Source organism: Antedon mediterranea, chromosome 9 (assembly GCF_964355755.1).
Source record: "Antedon mediterranea chromosome 9, ecAntMedi1.1, whole genome shotgun sequence".
NCBI lineage: Eukaryota > Metazoa > Echinodermata > Crinoidea > Comatulida > Antedonidae > Antedon > Antedon mediterranea.
In genome coordinates this window covers 5,603,186-5,624,315 of record NC_092678.1, presented here as the reverse complement: position 1 = coordinate 5,624,315, position 21,130 = coordinate 5,603,186, and the positions used below count along the sequence as shown (strand labels likewise).

The 21,130-nt window shown below is 34.7% G+C and overlaps 1 protein-coding gene across 2 annotated transcripts; it reads left to right on the top strand.

The window, feature by feature from the left end:
* The first annotated feature begins 4,713 nt into the window (after positions 1-4,713).
* Positions 4,714-20,242, top strand: LOC140058541 (DCC-interacting protein 13-alpha-like). Of its 2 annotated transcripts, XM_072104202.1 has the most exons (18): positions 4,714-4,807; positions 5,510-5,608; positions 7,287-7,346; positions 7,663-7,734; positions 8,308-8,437; positions 8,570-8,685; positions 11,233-11,405; positions 12,127-12,297; positions 12,387-12,468; positions 13,085-13,191; positions 13,342-13,438; positions 13,790-13,875; positions 14,307-14,539; positions 14,851-15,034; positions 15,287-15,373; positions 15,652-15,826; positions 17,230-17,268; positions 17,480-17,606. In XM_072104202.1, exons 1-17 carry the CDS (start codon positions 4,763-4,765, stop codon positions 17,242-17,244), a joined length of 1,932 nt encoding a protein of 643 aa, XP_071960303.1. In that variant the 5' UTR covers positions 4,714-4,762; the 3' UTR covers positions 17,245-17,268; positions 17,480-17,606. The 2 variants fall into 2 exon arrangements, with proteins under 2 accessions (XP_071960303.1, XP_071960302.1); XM_072104201.1 differs by lacking the exon at positions 17,230-17,268 and having other exon boundaries at positions 17,480-20,242.
* The last annotated feature ends 888 nt before the right edge of the window (positions 20,243-21,130 follow it).

Here is a 21,130-nt window from a genome sequence, read left to right as displayed (position 1 = left end):
TGTATAAGCTTGTTTATATAAACACCAGCCCTGGGAATCAAGGAATTACTGTGTAAAGCTGCTTTCACATCGCGTCCGCATTTGCTCTGGCACCCTGAGGAAAATATCGCGAGCATTGAGCGTTCTTTCACAGCATGAATTTGGATATCCGTTGTCATTCATGCTCACTGTTGATTGGTCAAAAGAACAAATTGCTTCTTGATCTATCGCACCAAATTCAGAGTTTGAATCAGGTACGCCTTCAAATTGTGCAAATTTGGTGTGAACGATCCTATGCTTTTACTGTAATGTTGGAATGGCGCTATATAAATCGAACGATTGATTGATTGATAATAATTATAAGCAGAATGCTTGATTAACCATATTTATATAGAGTAATAAGAAATGTAGTTGTTTAAATCACCATACTTAAGAAATCAACAATTATTAGTACTAACAAACTGTCTAATGATATCTATAAAAGTTTACACAATCACGTATAAACAAAAATAAAAGTTTGAAATTGTTTCTTTATGGATATGATTCAGAAATAACTGTAAAATAGAATTGCATACTATATTTATACAAGCTGTACATGTGATGTGTACAAGCTGTACATGTGATGTGTACAAGCTGTACATGTGATGTGTACAAGCTGTACATGTGATGTGTAACGATGGCAAATAATTGTTGAATGGTAAATGTACACAAGATCATGTATACAAGAACTAATTGCCAACGTTAAGCCTGTAGGAGGTAGGAGAATAAAAGACTGAGATGCTGTTAGGCTAAAACATATTGCAAAAGAAAGTATGGTATCATGACATGGTTCTTAAACAGTGTGTAACTATTACTCCTTTCACACCTACAAGCTAAAATCAAACCTGTGTTATGTCCTGATGACCGGGAAAACATATGCGGGACTATTTACACCGCGAAAACGCAAGCACACAGGAACATCTCAGGTTGACTTAACGTTGAATACATTCCACATTACTTACCCGGATGGTTCAACGAACCTGGGTAACCTTTTACGTCATTTACACCGGCCTACATTTCTACATCCCATGTATGACTTTGGCTTTTCAACCTTTTGTACTGATCCATTAGATTATTTAAATTTAATGAAATTTCAAATTTCTGACATTGAGGTCCTGCCAGTGGCATAACATTAAACTGTAATGTAAGCAGCCACTTTCTGTTAAACCTTTTGATCTACAGTAAAGAGTGCAAACAAAAATGTAATAAAGTATAAAGTAATATGGAAACTCACTTTGTATTTCTGTTCACCAGTAGCTCTTCCTAATTCCGACATGGCAAGCAGATAGAAACACTCAGAGAATATTGTCCTTTGTACCTTAATTGGTTGTCCATCTCTTGTCACAGAGAAGAAACATTTATCACTTGTTGGACTTTTCACATGCTTCATCAGAAATTCTCCACCTGCAAGTAATAATTATAAATGTACAGTTATTCAATAAATTAGTCTTGTTTTATTCATACTTTGAAAACATTTTTAATATTGTAAATTGTTTAGAAGATATACCGTCAATTAGTTGTTTTTTTTTGTAACACTCAGTTATTAAAAGCTTTGCACCATATAAGGTTTTCAAACCATGCTTATGATTCACAGTGAATGTGTATCCATTCAGACATTTTTTTTTCCATAGTCAACTACAGTGGTCCCAACTAATCTTGAGAAAGTGAAATATTGGGAAACTTTATTATCAGCGCAGATAAACAAAAAAGGACATTATATTTAAAAAAATATATCAGAAAAACACAGAGGGCTCTATAAAAATCAGCATCTATAGAAAACAATGAGTATGCTGGCTGGGGCACAAAGTATGGCAAATTGTTGCTTAAAAAATAAATATGAGCACTATTATTAACATGATACTCATTTTATATTTAAAACATGAGAAAATGCACCTTTAGAGAAAATGCACCTTTATAGGAAATGGGAGATTTCGAAAACTCGGCAGGAGTCTGGGTACGATTGCAGTGCTATAGTTGTTATGAATTATAAAGAAAAAAGTTGTTCCATAAAACTACACAAGAATTAAAAGAGGACAGCATTCAATTAATGCAAATCTTAGGCCTATTGGCACTGATTGTACATACCCTTAACAGCAGCATGTAGCACCTGCTCTGTGTGATATTTTGGTACTGTGTTGTATAGCTTACAATACGTCCATACCTGTCGTCCTTGCAACCAACAATATTTAGTTTCATCATATATTTTGCCATCTTTACTTAGGCATGTGAAAAAGCCTCTAAAAAACAACACAAAAAAATAAAAGAAATAGTGCACAAAAATGCATTACATCTATGCAATGGATGGATAATGAATATTATTTATATTGCACTCTAAATTACAAGTGGTGAACTAGATGTTACAAACAATAACACTTTTCATCTTCCCTAAAACTTGGTTCCCACTAGGGCGCAACACAAGGATAAGCACAACACCAGTAATTTGACTACTCACAAACGATGGATTATTTAACGTCGTGAGGTAAGTTCCAACATGATCGTAATCAAAAACGGTACTTGGTTTGGTCTACTACTAGCGTTCCTGCTCGCAACACAAGGATGTAAGCACAACACCCGTAATTTGACTACTCACAAGTGATGGATTATTTAAACTGTCACTTGTGATTCGTCAACTTGTTGGTGTAGTGCTTGCACTTGTGCATTCTAATGGAATTCAAGCTTAAAGGTCCAACTGTGTCATTCTTCTGTTCATGATAGGGGATGAGATGGACCAGTACACCAGAGTAACCCCCCTATTCTTCCAAAAAAACCACTGGGTTGTCTAAAGTCATGCACATGAGCGAGATGTACACACTGGACCTCCATTTTTAAATGTATCTCTCTCTGAGAAGACCACCACCTAAACTACCTGTATGATCAAAGAGAGTCTTAAGCCTGTGCCAATTTGATGGCTATAGTTTGCGTCACTCAACTGCTCTATGCTAATTAAGTTTATATTGTCATAATTACCCATGTTTGTCATCATGTGAATACTTGAGCCAGAAGTTAACAGCCGTGTCCAATTCCATCTCCATCTTTGAAAGAAACTCTTCAATTCTTGATACTGAACCCATTTTAGTCAAATTCAATTCGTTGCTTCAAAATATTGATCTAAATTGATTGAAAAGAAATTAAGAATATTTTAATTTTTATTCTTAACTCTAAATTTATGAGGGAATATCCATGGATGTAATTGTGATGTTGACAAATTTCAACACAACACCCACTAAAGGTTAGATACCTACATTACGTATGCTAAAAAGCAGGAGCATATGCTATAAAGCAACCTGTCCTTAACCTTTGACACCCATCCCAATACTTCTCAACTACATCCTTGCTTATGGGTACATGCAGTGGAGGATGCAGAATATTCTAGATGGAGGAGCACGAACATAATATTAATAGTCTGTCAAAAATAGATATCAAAAAGTAGTAAAAATACTGTATTTTTACCTTTCACACATGGGGGTGTGGGTTAACGTGCGACCCGAGCACTACTAGCTATCGTGGATGTACTCGACATAAGGTCTAACAATTGAATGCCATTACCTAGCTAGAGGGAATTTTTGGGGTAAAGTATGGTGACTGACAATCCGACATGCACTGTACTAATTAAGGTGCTCTATGTCAACATGAAACTCAACTCAACTGTGTCGACATAAGTGCTCCGAGCAACTTCAGTTGCCTATGTTCTATTTATTCCGAAACAGAAAACTTAGAATTGAGTCACGAGTACGGTATGGGTAATCACGACCAGTAGGGATCAGTTCGATTTTACTGTAAAATCGCTCGCGCATACTGGTGCATATACAACTACAAATCGCGTCGGTGTGCTATAAGGCAACCCCAACTAGTTACAATCAGTTCCTGTGTCAACATAAGGGCCCATTTAAAAACAAGGGCACGCCCAACGCTCAGTATAATAATAGACACAAGAGAAGTGTGACCACAAACCAAATAATGTTTGTAGGGTGTCCGACCACCTTCCCCAGGATTACAGCAGTATTTTCAATTGATGTAGGCCTAGGTCATCTACACTCTCCTATCCTTGAAAAGTCTAAAGTGCCTATCAGGTATAATCTTATAGTAAATATACTAGCAAACTCTAGAATCCTGCTACAGTGCTAGAGTAGTTAATACTTAATAGTACTCTGTACTAAAGTTTATACTAGTAGCCTAGATATGTAGTATTCTAAATAAAGTAGCTAGCTATATAGCTAGTACCGTACATTCTTCCTAAACTACAGAATATTCTTGTTACTTTTTTGACGACTGTCTACCTGTACGTTCTATTTATAAAAATATCTATGTTAATTAACCGGCAAAAGCAAGTTTAAAACCACACCGCCACACGTAAAACTGTTTTTTGTTTTGATGATCAATGAAGCGTAACAGGGGCATGGTCAACAGAATCGGCCAAAATAAATAGGTGGAGATTGAGTAATAATACCATTAAATTCTTACAAAATAAGAAAATATTGTTTACATTATTCGAGCATAAAGTAATTAATTAAATTTGGAAATGATGTGTATTGCGTTTTATCATTATATTAAATGTTTATACTATTTATTTAGGACTTTAAATATTAAAGTTAAACCCTACATAAAAAATGGAACAGGCAAATTTGAGTATAGCGCCACCAATTTCGCGCGAAATCAACCCAGAAATAAATAAAGTGAATGCAAAACAATTTTGACGGAGAAAGTGGGCTAGGCTAGGCCTAAAATCTTTAAAAAAAAATCAACAATGGAAGGCCTTAGGTTGGAAGATGTCAAGGAAGACTCACCGCAGGTAATTATCCATACTTTGTGTACCGTCAGATAAGAAAATATATGTATAATTTATTGGCATACGGTTATTAACAGAAAAACTTATTCACAGATTATTTTTGTGTACGTAGATATACCGTACGGCCTTTACTCTGGGGGCTTGGCCCTATGTCAACTATTGTTCTGTTTGACGTATGTTACTTATAGTTTAATGATAGGACTTCCACCCATGTATTCAGCCATTTTAAAAGTGCTCATTCGGCGCTAATTTTTAATAGTCAATCCTAGATTAGAATTGACACATTGTTAAATTAAAGTGCAAGTAGAATGGATGACTCATAATGCAGTTGATTGGGTCTTCTCTATTATTAAGTATTATAAATATGTTTCATTTTCGATAATCACACACAATAAATTATAATATGGTGATGTTAACCCATAAGCAATGATCAAATATTAACATATTAAAATACAATGAATATTGCATCAGGAAATTATTGACCTCTTTTCGATATCCTGTTTAAGTCTGTCAGTCCAGAACTTTGTGCCAATTTTTTGTATATTGAACAAAAATGTATTAATATGCATACTGTTATGTCAACGTAGGTCTACTACTATGGGTGTGATAAATAGTGTGGTTTTTTTATAATGCTAAATGTATTATATATATATTGACATGGTATTTTGCCTTTTATTTGTGTGAAATTCATCTTTTAATTTATAGTCCCAATATTTACTTGGATTGTTTGAACAAGATTCTGCAATGCTAGCAAAATATGTGAAGAGTCTTCAAGAATCGTGTCAACGAATATTGGACTACCAGGTAAGTAAATATGGGAACAATGAATATAATTTGTTTTAACACTAAAACAGTCTACACCTTGTTGGGACCAAAGCCGTTATATTCATTAAACAGAGAATATATTAAAAAACGAATATATAGGCCTTTTACAATTTTGCACGTAGGTCGTTTATTGTCACTTTCCCTGTAAGTAATATATCAGGTTGCCAAAACTTGAAATAAAAATGCCAAACATCTATAAAAGTAACAAAACAATTATTGTTTTAAAGTCGGGCAATAGAAGGACAATCGGGCAAGTTAAAACTACAACTAATTGCCCAGTGTGGGCTAGTAAAAAAAAATACACATTGTTACAATATTGTTGTACTGACATGGTCTGTTAAGTAACAATACATTTAAATTATGAGCTGAAATTCTTTATGCAAAATTGTTGCATTTAACTGTGGATTATGAAAATAATAACCACAAGTCATGCATTTATAATGTTTCTCAAAGAAATTAAAGTTGCTATTTCAATAAATTCATAATCAAATCCTTCTGTTTAACTCTTTCTTTCAGATTAAAGGGATTATGTCAAAATTATTTTACTGTAGTTACTGTAGTGTAACTACATTTGTTTACTATTTACAATAATATAACATTGAGTTTAATTAGTTTGTTTTAATGTAGAAGCCTCTATAACTAGACTCAAATTTTCTGAAAAATTGTAAAACATTTATCCAAAATAAATATTATCGCAATATTGCTTTTTTAATGGATTCTCTGTAAATAAAAACATTGAAACGGTTTTGCGGACCTAATAAAGGTTGAGTAGTGTTAAACATATTTACCCAGTTTGTTCAGAGGAATGTGTCCCCTTAATAGAGGTGTGCCCTGAATAGAAGTGTCCCCAGAATAGGAGTCTACCACAAAAGACATAAAGCTATATCTACACTATCAAACTAGTTTGACAAAAAAAGTGTGATGTACTCAAATATGGTGGTGATATGCCCGAATATGGTAGTGATATGACATCATCATGTCCATATATGGGCACATCACATTTTGTTTGTCAAATAAACTTCGATAGTGTATACATAGCTTAACAATTGTTTTTCTCAACACTCAATTGTCGCACCATTACAGTAGAACATAAGTGGTTAAACACTAGGTCTACTTCTTATCTACTTGAAGTGTACATGCTAATATGAATTATACATACTTGATACTATATGCAAACAGGATGTTACAATAATGTTTTGTAGCCAATTTTTATCATCGATTAGAGCAGCGCTTACATGTGCAATAAATAAAACTTTAAAAAACAATACACCCATGAAATTACACTTTGTTTGAAAGTGAAATAAAATATAGTAGAACGCCTTAAGGTGACACGTTTGGGGTTTAATTGAGTTGTCTTATACCTATTTTGAATTTGTATATAAATATAGATTTTAAATAAAAACAAACACACATAATGTCAGTGTCCCTTGAATAAGGGGTTTCTACTACTATATACAGTACAACAAAATGCAGTATTACGGTATACAATTTTTAACCCGATGTAATTCAGTTTCACTTTCAATTTGTGTGTAACCAGTAAATCAGAGTTAAATACATATTTTGTTTAAGAATAATAAGATGGAATAAATGACATGTGATTCTAAATGTATCCATATATGGTTCATAAATTAATAATTACATTGCATTCTTCCAATAGAATTCACTCTGTGTTGCCATGCAAGAACTAGCAAGCAAAGCGCTGGAGTTTGAACGATGGGTGAGTTTAAAATTTACATGAACATTCTTTAATTCATTGTGATACATCCATATGTGTATATTTCACAAAGGTTTTTGACACGTTTTTTTAATTAATGCTTCTTTTGATTTATCAAACTACATGCTATATTTTTTATTATGGCGTTTGCTACCTAACTATATTTTTCATTCAAATCTACTAATGTAAAATACAAATTTTCATATAATTGCCCCAAAGGTGATTAGTTAATGAATTGGATATGCTGAACAAATATCAAAGTGATAAATGAAAATTTGTTATTGTTATTGATTATATCCATAACAATCTCTGTCGACAGAAATTCCCGATTGAACGGGATGACAGTGTACTGTGTTCAACTCTGAAGCAATTAGCCATGACGATCAACGACGTAAGTTATGTTATAATTATTTATAGCGCATTCAACAAACAATGTTGTCTCAATGCACTGTGGACTTAGATGTTATGTCATGTCGGTACTGCCAACTACTATTTCGTCTGTCCACAACAGTGGCTGTGTGGGTTAGTACACCGGGGTAACCCCCAACTTGTATCGAAAGATGTACTAGATTCTTTAAAGTGCACATGAGCATTTTGTGTACACTGGACCTACGGTTTATAGTCTTTATCCGAGAAGACTCAATCTACCACCAGAACCATGAAGCGAGTGAGCCACAATGCTATTGATATCGGTTCCACTGTCTTAACCTCGGCCACTCACTTCCCCCCCCCCCCGCCCCCCCAACTCAAATCATACACGCATCCCTGCAATTTAATTATTCTTCCCAATTCAAGATTACTTTTCTGGGCCTAGAAGTATTCTTTTATAAATTTCGTTTTCTATAGATTTAAGCTTGTATATTGTACAAGGATTTGCACGTTTTAACATGCTTGACAATTTCAATCAATTAAAAAAAATATTTTTAAAGACATTTCTTTGTAATAAAGTTAATTTTAATTTCAGATAAGCTCTGTGTACACAGTGTTATCATCGCAGGTTAGTGAAGGCGTATTGCAGAGACTGTCATCGTTTTTAAACGGCGACATTGCGGATATTACAAGTATGCGCGAAGTGTATCATCATTTAGATCAAGGTAATAATAATTTTTTTTAAAAGCATTGTAACATGGTAAGGTTATTATAGATGTAATTACTTTAACTAAATGTTTATTGTATGTGCGAATTGAGTAATATGTGGAGAAAATATTGTATTCATCGTTTTTTAGAGCACGAACAAGTTCTCGGCAAATACTGTAAAATTAGTAAGAAAAAAGAAAACGAAACCAAAGCTAGAATTGATTGTACTGATGAACTAAGCAGTGTCAGAAAGAAGTTAATGCAGGTATAGTATCCTTGCCATTCGATTGGTTGATTTTATGTCATGTGTCAATACATTATTTTATCAAATAGGTGTACTACTGGGATGGCTGTGAATTCGTTTAAAGTGTACATGGTCTATAACTGCTCTAATCTGTGGACAAAATCCGAGAGCCTGCTTTTTAGAGTTCACAATTTGATTCAATATGGCATGGTGTCTCAAATATGAGAAGATAGGGAGGTTTTGCAATCTTACGAATACGATAACGAAAACGGAGCACACGTATTCGTTTTCATAAGCCATAAAAAAATCTGTTTCACATGGCAACGAAATATTGAGGCGCGTCCAAAATATGACTGCGGTAAATTTGAGCGCAGGTACGTGTTGCTTGGTTGCCTAGGCCTAGCGTAACATCAAAGCGAGTGAGGACTTTAAAAACTGCTATTTATCAAAATTGACTTGGCATTTTAGTAAATTACTTTAGTAAATTACTTTCAATAAATCTATACCGTACTGACGCGGGTATAAGCCCATACTCGGGTATAAGCCCACCCCCGACTTTTGACTAATTTTCATGAAAAATGAGGAACTCGGGTATAAGCCCACCCATTAATTCGAAGATCTACAGTGTATGTCGTAATACATTATTTTGTATTTGGCGACGTCCATACACCGAATACACCTACCTTTGATCATAACCAAGCTAGGCTAATATACGCTAGGCCATATGAGGCCTAGCGGTCCTGTTATGTTTACACTCCATCGCGGTCGAAGATCGCTTCACACACGACGCTACAAGTCGCCAAAACGGAAAACCACTATTTGGGATCGGCTGCCATAAACAAGCTTATTAAATTTCTTTGGTACATTTCTATTTAACGAACATTGTATACTTGCTTTTCTGCTTGATAAATTCTTGTTAAATTGATGTTTAAAATAAGATATTCTACGATAAATTACACGAACTACCTTGTGTATTAATTAGAGGCAACGTCGTACACGTGAGGGCGCTCGCTCGCATGGTGGAATACACAGTGTACATGTGCTGTTTTTGACGATCTGCATTTTTAGATCCTCGGGTATAAGCCCACCCCCCAAACTTGACGTGATTTCATGTTCGAGGGGGGTGGGCTTATACCCGCGTCAGTACGGTAATCTATATTATAAGTGAGAGAGTTTGTCTGTTTGTTCGTTATACAAAATTTTGTTACTGCACATAATCTTACATATGGGGTATCAAAATGACCGCAATTGTACCGGGAATGTTCTAAGCTATATTTCAACATCATCCGCCACCTAGGATCCATGTTAGGGACCAAAATGTGGTCAAAACCCCCACTTTCGATGTTTGTTCGTTATACAAATTTCCGTTTCTGCACGTAACCATACGCTATCGAATTGTAAAATTATACTACTAAAGTTTGACAGTATTTTAATTATCCTCAGCAAGGCGTTTGGGGAAATATAGATATAGATATACATATTTTATTCATTAACCAATATGACACCTATTCAATTACACATTTAGCAAAGTACTTTAACCATTATCCAGCTATGTATCGGTCTCTTGGATTGTCTCATTACAGACCCAGTGGGGTTGGGAGATAGGGTTTGGGAGTTTGGGTTCAGGGGATAGTGGGGATTTTGCTTACACCAGAATTGTGGTTGGAAAATGTTAAAGTATTTAATCATCCCTGGGAAGCGGATGGGAATTTGGGGTGGGGATGTAGGCCTATCACAATGACCGAAACTGTATTTGGAATGTTTTAAACTACATTTGAAAACTGCCACTGAGGGATTATGGGTTGGGAGTGATAATAACATAATTTGTACTGGAACCGGCTTCAACCGGTTTGTAGGGGGAGGAGGAGCGAAAATACTAGCGTAATGAAGTAGCCCGATTGGATTGTACTAGGAAAAGTTACTAAATTTGAACTGTCCAGGGGAGGAGTTAAGGTTTGTTGTTGGTGGCTGGGGTGGTGAAAGGAGAAAGAAGGCTGGGGGACCGCAGTATCTAAATTACATATTTTAATTATCAGCCAATATGACACCTATTTATTTACACAATTTACAACGTACTTCAACCATTATTAGACCCATCGTAGCTATACTCCTCTCAATTCGAAGCTTAGGTTGAATTGAATTTGTCCATCACTGGGAAGAATTTGTTTTTAAGAAAGAGTATGGGGTGTTATTGAAGAGGGGTGGAGGTTGGTGAGTATAGACAGATACTGGCGTCGGTTGTTATATACTGAGAAGGCTGTAAACTAATTTTGAAACCCGCCCCTGAAACCCGCCCTGGGGCGGGTATAATTGCTAGTTATATTATAATCAGGAATCATTCCTGATTCAAATGCAAAATGTGCAAAATAGATCAAAAACTATACTCGTTTTGTAGTTACGAATATGACTGGTGATATTCGTCAACACGAATATGAAATGGGGATCCGCTCAAAAGTTTCACAAATGTATGACGTATCCGTTTTCGTTATCGTATTCGTAAGGTTGCGAAACCTCCCTAATGTCTTTACCTATCAGGTATATGACGTTTTGTCTGATTTTTTTGTGCAGAGTGGATTAAATTTGTATACAGGATTAAATCTGTTACAACATAAAAGAAAGACGACAGTGATTGAGGCATTAGTTGTGTACCTACAAAGCCAAATATCGTTCTTTAAGCTCGGGCAAGAGACGCTGTCATGCCAGACAGAGTTCCTGAGTAACAGCGTCGCAAGCACACATGAGTAAGTTTTTCGTGAGGTTATTGTTTTTTTGTTTTTATATATTTAGGGTAATTCCCAAGGATAACCATAAGCGAATTCATTCACTACCCTCCTTAAAGGTGGCAATCCTGTTCACAAGAAAAACATATACACAAGGTGCTCTACATATTACAGTCTATTATAAGTCTTTGGGAGTGGATTTATAAATTTTCAATAGAAAAATCCTGACACTGGCAGGACTTGAATACGAGACCCTTGCATTGATAGCCAAGCATCATAACCACCAAGTCACAACTCCACAGGCATTCACTGTCTCATTTAAAATAAAATAATTTTCTGGCTTTACTCACACAAAGATCTGATCCTAAATTGAGCGCCTCAAGAATATTAATCTGAGGAAATTCAGATTATGTTATCTACGGACTCACAGCAGTCACAGTGCTGTGCTGTGCCTACAATGATCAGCTCACTGGGATAAGATCTCCTACTCTTTTCAATAATGTACAATAAGTTCTTTATTACACAAGACCTTAAAGTACATCCCACCCAAAGGATAAGACAATGAGACTCATTGACAGTGAAGTAACTTTCTTAAGGATACAACTACCATGGCACAGACAAATCTAAAACCCATGCCTTTCATATGCTAGTCAATATCCTTTACCATTATTCCATATATCATAAAAGAGAGTGCGCTGTTGTTATTTACCAATATTCATCGAAAATTAATCATTTTAAACAGAGTTCACAACGCAATGGCAAAAACAGCAACAACATGTCAGGAATCGGTGGACTCAATACAAGCCAATAGTACTTACTTTTTCACACCAGACCCAACACCAGACATGCAGATCCCAGCTAGGAAGATCAACACAAATCTAACACAGACATCCAGCTACCTCCTCATCAGGCAGTGAGTTGTCAAAACTTTTTATTTAATAAACCTCTGTTATAAAAGAGAAACAATGTTAATTATTATTCAAGTTGTTTTTTCCTCAACAGTAAACATGGTCTGTCACATCGTTGGGAAAAAGAATACTTCTTCACGCAGGGAACAAACCTCATGAGTCAAGCCAAAGGAGAGGTACATAATGTTATATATTTTTTAATTAGACCAGTCTTGTTACTTGTTTGCATAGCTATCACCATTATTGGGGACATTTCGCCGTCATTGACATTATGTTGACATAGCACAACAATGAGAGACGTTAATTTTGATGAGAAGGTCATGGAACACTAATTAATTTTAAAAACAACTAAAAACCTGGGACCTGTAACCCTTGGTAGGGACCCTGACGGGTACTCTCCCTCCGGGTCAAAGGGATCCCGAAACTCATCGGTGGGCAGGGGCGCTCATCTCCCTGTTCAGGACTATTCCTGATGATTACCCAGTCTGAAGAACATTATAAGGCTAACCATAGTTTCATCAGTTACAATACCTTACATGACAAAGAATTGAGTATCAGGAAGGCCCACTAAGTTCAAGTGCAGATGTCAGATTTATCAAATGTGCTAAGCAAAAAAACTTTTGTTTTAATTAAATGTTTTTGCTTAAGTCAGTAAAGATAAAAAGAACTGGTTTGATAAATAATAGCCTCAGTTTTCACTTAAGCACTACTTATAGCTATTTTTACTTAAGCAAAAAGATTGATAAATGCCAAACCATATTTGGTAGTTTATGATGGTACCTGTTTTTCCAGATTGCAGGAAGTCTTGTGGTGGACCTGGAAAACAGCACTGTAAATTGTGCCGATGTGGATGACCGCCGATATGTCTTTCAAATAACTCCTCCTACAGATAGTAAAAAGTAAGAATTCTGTCAACCAAAAGAAAAGGTTTTTTCGATATACTTGTGCTTATTTGGCATGTCCATTGTGTTGGTCATGTATTATGTTATGTTGTTTTTACATCGTTAGAATTATGTAAACTTTAAAAAAAAAATGTGAATTTGTTACAGGAGTATAACACTACAGGCATTCAGTGGATCTGATAGGGAAGAATGGATATCAACAATAAGGAATCTGTCCAGCGGATTTCACCCACACACTCCAAGAGTGAGAATTTCATTTCAATTGTTGTTCTAATCACACTGTGATGTTAATGTTTAACTGTGCTATATAAATTGAAGTTTATTAGAGAGCTCACTAGGCACTAATCATTTTGAGTTTGCATAATTTTTGGTCTACAGGTATTATAAAGCTCTGTCAAGACTATCAAACTGTATGTGACAAAAAAATGTGATGTGCCCATTTATGAATTTGATGATATCATATTACTACCACATTTAGAAATATCACTACCATATTTGAGCAAATCACACTTTTTGTCAAACTAGTTTGATAGTGTAGACAGACCTTCACCCTGTTCTATTACGTCTAATGATGATTATTATCAAATTGTTTTAGATTGCTCCTGAGGCATCTTCCATCCAGCAAGCACCAACAAGACCACAAAGAATTCCAACAGTACTGCATGATCAAAACCCATATAGGTATTTTTTTATATGAAGCACAACTTATACTATAAATTATAATTTGATAAACTGAGGAAGTATAAAAATATACATTATGTATATTATAATGATATAGTAATATTATAAAAATTATGCAATGTAAATGTTTGTTGTGTTAATTTAATTAATTCAATTGTAACTTAATTTCTGCTTCTGGATGTTGCTCACCTAATACCACAGACAAATCCACAGAGGCCAGTCAGCCCCCCTCCCCTCGCTACTCCTAAATTTGGAATATTTCAATGCATAGGCACCTAATTTAAAATCCTGGGTTACACAAGTTATATTCACCCAAGATAATAAATGGGTACCGTGTGTGCTGTCGATAGACTAGAGTTCCAATTGGCAGGTACATATTTTAGACTCACCATTAATCGGTAATAACTGTCAAATTGTTCTCCGTTGTAAAGTTCCAGACAGGATGCCCACCAGGGAAGCACAAACTCTTACAAAGAGACGCCATCAACGCCTCCTCCATCCCCATTGGACGTTGTCCTGCCGACCACACCAATTCAGTTTGATATGATTTCTCCAGTCGAGCGACATGCAACTCCCAGCACCAGGTCACAACCGAAGGATGGCCCTCCGAGGAGGGTGAACCCATTCTGTGAAGCTTTACCTGATGGGAAAGAAGGAAACAGTGGTGAGTTTAAATAAATATAACATATTCAATTTTTTATGTCATCAAACATCTACATTGTGAATTTATCAAAGAAATTAGGGTTAAAATTGAATGATTAGTGAAATATCGAAAAATATATAATTTATCATTATCAAGCCAAGGCAATCTAACAAGAGGATGCTGATCCTTGAAGATCAAAGGGTTTATCTGTGGCTGCGACACAATCAAGAGAATATGTACATAGATTTATCTGCTTTGCAATGTCAGAACTATCCATGTCAATTCTCATGAAGACGATCACAAGATATAAAAATGATTTCGTATTTACACAGTTCCTTACAGCAGTGCATTTAGTCAGATGTACACAATACGATTCCTCGGCTCAGTAGAAGTCAAAGGTGACCGAGGAGTCGAACTGATCAATGAAACAATTAGGCAGATCATGGCAGCACGAGCTATTCATAATGTGTTCCGCATGAGTGAGTCGCATATGATAATAACTTCTGAAAGAGTAAGGTAAGTCAATATTATTTCATTTTGCACAGGTTCATATGTTTTTCAAACGTTCGTAGAATTATCTTTTTACTCAAGATTCAAGAAATTGTATTGGTCCACTTTAAAATGGAGATTTCTTTTACTCGAAAGCTACGTAGTCAAATGGCATAACATGGAAACGAAACGAAAGCTCCCTAGTGTCTCAATGAGCAGTTCAAAATCTCATCTGATTATAGAAGAGTATGATTGATGGCACATTGTTTTTCTTTATAGACTACTGGATATGACTAGTCACGCCATCAAAGCAGACTTCGATCTCAGAGATATTTCTTTCTGGGCATCTCATCAAGAGAACAAAAGGTAACTAGCATGTACTACAGATCACATTTTAGGTAAAACAAATTTTTCAAACTGAGCCTGGATACACTCCAGTGGCCAGAGAATACACTGGCCTACATTATATTTTCCGGGAACTCGGGTTCACACAAATACAAATAGAAATGAGTTTGGTTATACTCTTTACACTTACACCCGTTTGTCACAGCTTAATCCAGAGTCTCATAATTGTTGTGTATTTTGAGGGGTTTATAGGCAAGTATAAAATAAAGTAAACTCATAACTTTTCTTTCAAATTCCAGGTTATTTGCATTCATCACTCGAGCAAAGTTTTCCAAGGTCAGAGGTCATCACAAGTACACATGTTATGTCTTTGAGAGCGATATATCATCTGAAAATATTTGCAAGTCATTGAGTGATGCCACTGGTGTAGCATTCAATCTAATGCTGGAAAGAAAAACAAGCGAATCACATGATGTAAGTATGGGACGACCATAGAGGGCGATGAGACATGCACAAAGAAATCAGTATTGTGCCTTTACCTTCTCACAAACAAGTTTGACATTTTATTTTCTTTCTAAGCAAGTTTGATATTAATTCAGTTTTAGTTTAGAAAAAAAAAAGTTTCTTACTATATTGGCCAATCCCTGTTTTGGATTTAACTCCAGCTCTCATTGGACAAAATGTATCACATGGTAAATTAAGACTTGCTGTTGGAGTTACTCTGTTGAAATAAAATAAAAATGAAGTGAAAAAAAGTACTGGTTGGCTCTCATTACCATAATAGTAAACAAAATTGTATATATCATTTTTAAATCAATTGTCAGTATATCCCCAGGCGTTTTAGAATTTATTATGTGCCTGTTATAATGTACAGTTATATACATATTTAATTATAGTATAGTGTTTATTGAATCATCAATATTGGTTGACTAACATACAGTGGTATAGAATGGAACCAATAGCTTTTCTAGTAAACATATTTATTTATAAATCTGTGCTGGTAATCACAGAAATGTTGATAATTAGAATAATTAATCTGGGACATTAGAAAGATTAGTAAACAGGATATACGAGGTCAACAACCTGTGTAATGCCATTTACCAATGATCAATCATGTTTCAATTGATCTACGTTAATAAAAGTTATCCTCATACGTGCCGATTTGAAAGTTTAGCGCGTCACTGCACAGGTTTTCTGAAAGTCCGGTATATTCAGAATGTGTTTTTAATGGTAAAAATAAATTTGGAACTTTTTGTACCTCAATAAATGTCTGGTTGACTGTATATCTACCCACAAGATACTTTCTGACAGCTTATGTGAAATAGAAGGAGAGATTTAATAAAGACTTACCTGTATAGGGCATCCATACTGTGTCTTGTTTCACAAACAGCTTTATCCAAAAGGTGCCATTGTTGCTTCTCATATGAAATTTGATATCAATATTTTATACATACATGTAGGCCCTTATATACAGTAGTGAGAGTTACGTAGTTGACACTTATAGAAGGGTCTATCTAGTATCCACAATTTACTTCTCTATTATTAGCACTAGTATTTATAATTATATTATTGGGTTGTTTGCAGTTTCTATATTTAAAATGCACTAACACTACAAACACTACACTACAAAAAGCAGTTGTTTCTCTATCAGTAGCATATAAAACACATATCTATACGCTAGCACTTCCTTAATACAATATCTTATCTGGCTGTGTTTCATGATATTCAAAATGCACATCTACTAGACTACTACCACTATCTGTATTAATAGCATATAAAAACACATCTAACATTAAATATTTATCTACAGTATATTATATTATTGGACACTAACACACTTAAAATAAATGATACATCTACAAATATTACTTTTACAGATTTTAAAACTATAAAGGTCATTGAGGTCATAGTTTGAGGTCAGTTTAAAGCACAGCTTTCTTTCAGGGTATCATAGGTGCCTTTTAAATGCAAAATTTCAGTCAAACCTACAGTTTCAAAAGCAGAATAAAATCAAGGGAAAAAAAGGAATTTGGGTGCAATTATGTTAATATCATTTTTTCGTGTTAATGATTGTAACGTGTAAAGAATGACTCGTATTAATTTACACTGAATTGTTTTGCATTTCAGCATAGTAGAAGTGAAGATCCAAATGGCAGTGTTCAGTCATCAGCTAGTAGCAGTCTCTCACCTTATTCAGACCAGTTCTCTGATCACCTTGGCATGTCCGGACTTTCCCTCAGTTCTAGCCAATCACCAGAGAGTAACCTGTCGCCAAGTAACCCTATCAGCTTCCCACAAGCAAGTCATGGTATCACTAGTGTAAAATCTAATGATCAGATGGAATCGCGTGGAGATTCTTCAACTTGATTATACTTGTGTGCAGAGTGCATGATGCAAGCCATTGTGTGTGAATAGGAGTTTGTTCGTATTGAAGAATCATGTTAATTTTTTCTTTAAACATCAGGTACTTATATCACTTGCATGTTAATTGTCTGATGAGCAAAGCATTATTCGTGCTAGACGATAGGGGTTGTAGTAGTAGTAGCCACGACACAAGTTATGGCAAAGGGTAGGAAGTATAGAAATAGTGACCTTTTACATAGGAACAATTCCAATTTCTTTTTTAAGTTCTGGAAAATTGAGTGGTATATTGCATTTGAAAACATGCAAATCAGTCATGTCGCAATATTGCGACTTTGATAACTATACGTTGCCTCTTTCAGATTACAAAAATAGCCACTATTAAATGGAAACCTTCGGGACCAAAGGAGAGGGGTTTTCCAAAGGAGAGATTCTGCATGTAGATATTATATTTATTATTGTACTATTATTTAGACACTGTTGCATATTATATTATGCAACCTATGCAAATAAAGGTATTCAAATTTTAACTTTTATAACTGCCAATACATTTGTATTAACTCAAGACATTAGCCCTTGTTTTAAGCATGGTAAACAGTATAGCGTCTTGTATTTAATTGTTGCTGCTTTTTAGCCAACTTAAGGTTTTGTAACTAAATATTATGGATTAATTCTTATATTGGATTTTACAGGGAAAATGTAAAAATTGTCGCATTGTGTTCCATACAGTAGGTGAATATAACTATAAAAATAATAATATTAATAATCTACTGTATGGGAATAAGTGCATTGTAGGTCCAAGAAATAGTTGTGCAAGTGATATCAAACATAATTTAACAAAAAGGTGATAACATATATTTCAAATAACGTATTTAGATGAGTGTTTATTGTATTAAAATATAAAGCATAAAAATGTGTAAAAATTCTAAAACTGTGCGTATCCATGTGGATAGAAGGTAAATTAAGAAATTCTGTCTGTGATTGAAGAAAGTTTGTGAAAGTTTAACAATAAACAATAACAACAAAACAATTTCAAAATCAAAAGTTTATTGGAACAAATCCAAAATGTTAGAAATGTGCAAAGTAGGATCATATCAAATTTATTTTATTGCAGTTACTGCAGTAACTACATCTTTTACTGCAATAATGTAGAAGTTTATAAAGCAGTCATTGCAATATATAAGCATATAAAGCTAGACAATTATCAATTACCATGCATAACAGATTGGATCAAGAGCAACAAAATGCAGTTAAGCCTGGTTTCCATAAAATTGCTACACGAAAGAGTGTAGCGATTCTATGGAAACGCTATAATTTATCGGGGATCTAGTACGCGAGCGCTAAATATTCTTTGGTACACGTATACGATTCATCACCGACAAAGTTTAACATGGTTGAACTTTGCCGATTTGACTGCGATGAATCGGGGAGCCTTCCCAATTGCGTCGGTGACATCTGCGCGTGTAGCGATTTTATGGAAACCAGGCTTTATTTTTTATTTTTTTATTTTATTTAATTTTCAGGCAAACATACATGACAACACAGCGGTGCAGCACCCTGAGGATTGCCATGAGTGCAAAGCACTATCGAGATGGCTCTCCATATACTGCACTAGAACATATAAGACAAACATATACACAAGATGCTCTACATAGACAAAGACTTATTATTAAGTCTTTGGGAGTGGAGTTGTAAATTGTCATGAGAAAAAAACCCTGACATATGACAGGACTTGAACCCAGGACCCTTAGATTGGTAGCCAAGCATCATAACCACCAAGCCACAGCTCCACTCCAGTAGATTAATATTAATATGTTCCCATGATTTTACTCTTTTAAATATTCTACTTGTACATTCATCAACATGTTGTATATTAAATATAGTACAATTCCTATTTCTTCATGATATTAGGGAGTTTTCGCAATCTTACAAATATGATAACGAAAACGGATACGTCACGCACACGTATTCGTTTTTCGTAAGCCAGTAAAAGCATGGTAACAAAATATTGAGGGAACCGTCCAAAATATGACTGCGGTAAATTTGAGCGAAGCGCAGGTACGTGTTGCTTGGCTGCCTAGGCCTAGCGAAACATCAAAGCGAGTGAGGACTTTAAAAACTGCTATTTATCAAAATTGACCTGGAATTTTAGTAAATTACTTTAGTAAATTACTTTCAATAAAAGTATAATTATATTATAATCATGAATCATTCCTGATTCAAATGCAAAATGTGCAAAATGGATCAAAAACTATACTCGTTTTGTAGTTACGAATATGGCTGGAGATATTCGTTAACACGAAAACGCTTAACGAATATGAAATGGGGATCAGCTCAAAAGTTTCACAAATGTGTGACGTATCCGTTATTGTATTCGTAAGGTTGCGAAACCTCCCTATTACAATTACAGTATAACCAAATTGATTCAGCTTCTGCTACCAATAACATTGGCCATCATGAACAAAAGAAATTATGTTATATAGAAATATTTTGTTAAATATAATATAGATATGACACCCAGATATTTATGAAACTTTTCATTATTAAAGGACACTTATATTGACTAGAGGTCTCTATACAAACTTTATAATATAATATATTAAAAGTGCCACAAATTCGTGAATGGAAAATAAATTAAATATTTAAAATTCACCAAAACAGTAGAAAACTTTATGGGACCAAGTCTTTCAATTGTTAATGTGCCTACTAACATTTTTATTTGTTAATAAAACTTCTTTTATTGTACGTGTAATCTGAACAAATGTGAGAAGACAGGCTACAGTTTTAATGTGTATTATATAATGTGTTCTTCCATTTTAATCTATGGTGTATTTGGCAGAGGGGAGCTTTATACTTTTGCTGGTTGTAATAATAAAAACTAAAATAGAAGTTATTTCTTTTTCCACTTTTTTTATGTTCTGTCAATGCAACATTATTTTGATATTTTGGGGTTGACATTTTTGGTCTTGTTTAAGAACCAAAACGTTTACCTCTTATACGCATGTTCTCCTTTGTTGGAGAAAGAAATTATAGTCAACTAATGAAGGAATAAAGAACCAAAATGGAAAAAATAAAAATATAGCACTGCACTGAAAAATGTTGGGAAGTAGAAAATATAGTACATCAATACGGTGTATTTCTATTTTGGGTGGAAGACAAGATGGTGTGACCCCTTAACACCCTTAACAGCATAACAACAATGGCTTGTGCATTCTCTCGAAAGAGCACGGTGTACACATATGAAAAATATAGTACACCAAAGAAGAAATAGTGTATCAAAATGCTGCAGGAAGAAAATATAGTACACTATAAAGAAGAAATAGTGCACACACATTTTGAAGAAGAAATAGTGCACCAAAATATTGGAGGAAGAAAATATAGTATATATTACTAATGAAGAAATAGTGAACCAAAATA